Source organism: Pygoscelis adeliae, unplaced genomic scaffold (genome assembly GCF_000699105.1).
Source record: "Pygoscelis adeliae isolate BGI_AS28 unplaced genomic scaffold, ASM69910v1 Scaffold24, whole genome shotgun sequence".
NCBI classification, from domain to species: domain Eukaryota; kingdom Metazoa; phylum Chordata; class Aves; order Sphenisciformes; family Spheniscidae; genus Pygoscelis; species Pygoscelis adeliae.
The window spans coordinates 4,999,834-5,003,704 of NW_008824806.1; the positions used below are offsets into that span (position 1 = coordinate 4,999,834).

General features: G+C 37.5%; 1 protein-coding gene across 1 annotated transcript; it reads left to right on the forward strand.

Moving 5' to 3' along the window:
* The first annotated feature begins 2,406 nt into the window (after positions 1-2,406).
* On the forward strand, positions 2,407-3,123 carry FGFBP1 (fibroblast growth factor binding protein 1). The gene has a single exon (XM_009324094.1). The coding sequence runs from the start codon at positions 2,407-2,409 to the stop codon at positions 3,121-3,123; it is 717 nt and encodes a 238-aa protein (XP_009322369.1).
* Positions 3,124-3,871: the final 748 nt, after the last annotated feature.

The window sequence follows — 3,871 nt, forward strand, 5'->3', positions numbered from 1 at the left end:
AAAAAGGAAGACCTGCCTATATCTTACACCAATTTCTACTTTTATCTCTTCTTGCATCCCGCCTTTTATTCTTGTAAGTATTTCCTAAGCACATACTACAAATGTCCCACTTACCTTTCTCCAGTAAAACCACCTGAAGCAACTGAGCTACAAAGGCACTAGCTGCTCTATCCATTCTTTAAGGGACACCTATTACCAACTCTGAATGCATTTTTGTATTTATCTAATGCTTGTTCTTTCACTGTCATCATCTTTTTCAGGTTAATATGCATTAGACATGGTCCCATTATGAAATCTCGTGATGTAACCGACTTCTTTACATAAACAAAAACTGGCAGAGATGGAGGAGCATAGATCAATGCTGATCAGTTGATCCCAGCTCTTAGACCCAATACAGTCACTAATTCTGAGGGAGCTTGTATTTGTTTCTGGGCTTTGTGCTTATGACCATCTCACCATAATGAATGCTGTCCTTAATGCAGAAGAATTACTTATTTTGATTTTTAAATGTTCTCCAATACATTTTTGTGGCAGGAGGTGAAGAAATGTTCGAAAGGTAACTTTGAAATGCTTTGTGGAATGGTTTTCATTTCACAAAGAATCACTGAACACTACCCAAATTCTGCTAAACACAATGGTAGTGCAACTTGTTGAGGGCATTGCAGGATGCATCCCTCAATGGCTGGGAAAAGCTCTTTTAGAGAAGCTCATGATCTAATAAAGTTCTTATCATTGTTCATGAAGAGGGAAGGACTTGGCTAAAGTAACATCGAATTTACGCAAACACACCTCGTCACCCCACTGTAGCTGGTTTTTTGTTTTGGGTTGGGTTTTTTTTTGTGTGTGCGCTACAAATGAGAACTGGCGTTTTTCCAAGGAGGTGTGTCAGAGTTAAACGAACATGGCACTGAAGTATCCTATTTGTTGTAATAGTCTTGCTGGAGACCTGAAGGTGTGTCTCTGCCTTTATAAATACCGCGCTGCTTTTACAACTACCTCTGATTCTTTTGAAAGAGGCGAGTTGCATCAGGAGTTGCATTTGGATATCTCCGAGCCTTGTGTGAGGTATGTCTTTTAGTTATCTTACTTTTGCACTATTCCACTTGCAACAGAAGGTTACTGTCACATCATTATTCATTTTAATGTTATTAGTTGCTGTATTTCCAACAGAACTGTAAATACTACATGATGTTCTCTAAAGAGAGTTTTATGGAGTGAAAAAACTCTGCGTATAGTATAAGGCATGAAGCAAGTCAAGTAAGAACTATGCAAAAGTAGGACCTGCTCACATCTGCTGCACCTATGTATTCTAGATTCTAAATTTATGTAACTAAAGATATTTGCCAATAGCTGAATGTTGAAATAGGTTCCTTATTAGCGTGCCTACACATGAATTTCTGCTTTCTAACACGGAAACTTGGCTACAGAAACAGCTATGATGGAAACGTCTGAAAAGTACATTTAGGGATTTAATCAACTAAATATCAGATTTAAACCCTCTACTATTATGGTATGCTCTGATCCTGAAAGCTGCTTCATAAAGAGAAACACCTGCAGAAATAAATGTGCTCTCTGCAGCCGCAGGTATCAGTTTGATAATAATTTGCTAACTAGCTACATTTCAAAACTGAAGTTGTATATTTGTCCCTTGAATTTGGTAGCTTTAGACATAGCCCAGTATACTGCAGGTGTCTTCAAAAGCAAAAAGATAGTTCTGTTTGTTTAGCAGTCAAGGCAGCAAAGAATGCATCAATAGTTACTTTTTGGTGTCTGGAAAGACTACTAGCTTTATTTTTTTTCAACAAAACCCTGAAATACTGGCATAACCAGTGAATTACGATAATTTTCAAGAAATAATTTTGCTTAACTTGAACCAAATGGTTTCCTTTCTGTCTGGCATAGTTTTGAAGAATAGCCAGAGGTTGGAGTCAAAATAGCTTATGTGCCATTTACAAAATGGGAGATCATGGGAACAACAACTGCTTTATATGTTATAGTTTAAGATATCCATCTGAGATTGACAAATCCGAGGTTCAAATTCCTTCTCTGACTGCAGAAGAGATTTTAATTAAGGTACCTCAGTCACTAGGCAGTAACACGTCCAGGGAGTGACTCTCTTTTGTTCCACATTGCATAGATAATTAAGTAATTGGATCAGAAGGACTTACTCCATAGCCATCTACAGTTCTCAAGGATAATATGTAATGGTTCTAGAAACCAGGTATTATTCACATAAAGGACAGAGGATTTTGCCGGTAACATCACTTTAATAGGTATCAAAGAGCAGTGTAATACCATGTCTGAAATATTGCAATTGTCAAATGGAGTCCAGCATTAAGTGAAAATGGTTTTATATTTTTGTGTGTGTGTTTGTTTTGAAGGCAGATAACAAGCAAAGCAGAGACCATGAGGATCAAAAGCTTTGGACTTTTTTGTGTGTTGATTCTGGTCTCACAGATGCTACTAGCCAACTGTGAAAGACAGAAGGAAAGGAAAAAGGGAAGACAAGGCATAGAAGACGGTGGAAAAAACCAAACTGAATCTAACCAAGAAAATGAAAAAGGGCGGAAGTCAAAAGGAGGAAAAGCATCTCCTAAAGGCAAGTTTAAAACCAAAGAAAATGCTGAGTGCACCTGGGCAGTGACCGACATGAATGCTATTACTGTGCATGTAGAGTGCAAGCATGGTGACAGCGAGTTCTGGTGCGAATTCTCTGGAGACCCTTCCACCTGTCCACACTATGCAGCAAACCAAAAATCCTACTGGAAACAAGTTTCCCGATCCCTAAAGAAGCAGAAGGAGATCTGTCAAGACCCCAAAAGTGTCCTAAAATCTAAAGTGTGTAGGAAAGGCCCACGAAGCGCTCATCTCAAGTTGACCCGATCAAGCCTACTAACATCAGTGGGTCCTGCGAAAGGGAACACAAGTCATCATGCAAAAGAAGTTGTTCAGAGCCCAGCAGCTGCCTCTGTGACTGAAAAAAAGCTAGAACACAGTCCTCAAGACTGTGTTGAAGACATAGATTATATTGATCAGAAAAAGGTGGCTGAGGAATACTGTCCAGAAAGCTTGCTTTCCTTCTGCAACTTTTTTATCACAATGGTGCAAGACAAAAAATGCTGAGGTTTCTAAAAAGTGCTTCTAAAGCTCTGTATCATGAAAGTCCAGTCTCATCTAAGTTACTGCAAACTATTTCAGATTTTATTGTCATGTTATATAGTGTATATAAGAAAAAAAGGCATATATTTTTCTGATTTCGTATATACACAACAGACTAAACTTGACATAGTTGAAGATGTTATAGATTTTATTTGCATGTAGATTGCTACACAGGTGTTACCAATGGATGTTACGTACTCTACACAGAAGTATATAAGTAGTCTCTTTGCCCCTCTTTGAGCTGTGCTAGCCAAAGTGATGAATTCAGTGCTATGCACTTCTTGGTTATGTACAATACTTTTGACTTAAAAATTATTAAGAAAAATAAACTTCAAAATACGTTCAAAATATTCTCTCTGTGTTTAACTAGATTTCTCTGTAAGTGCTAAACCTTTGTCAAAGATTGATCTTTCACAGCATCTAGGCAAAGTGTTGCTTATAAAGCAGTTTTAAAAATGCTTCTGCAGCTTTGCAGACTTCAGGTTTCTTGGCCAGTGCAAGAAAGATTTTGATAGAGAACTACATTATCATTAGTTTTTCATTATTGTGATAATGAAAAGCAACAAGATGTTTAGATTTTTCCATAATTTTGCAAAGCTTCAGCTTTCCAATCTCATCAAAGGATGCCAGAAAACTTTGCAAACTTCAATTCTTTCTTTTCTCCTATAGTATGAAGCAAGTTATACTAATTTTCTGGCAGGTAAACAGAGAT

What these genes read in the sequence shown, in the direction of transcription:
- FGFBP1 (XM_009324094.1), top strand. Translation starts at nt 2,407, where the DNA reads ATGAGGATCAAAAGCTTTGGACTTTTTTGTGTGTTGATTCTGGTCTCA.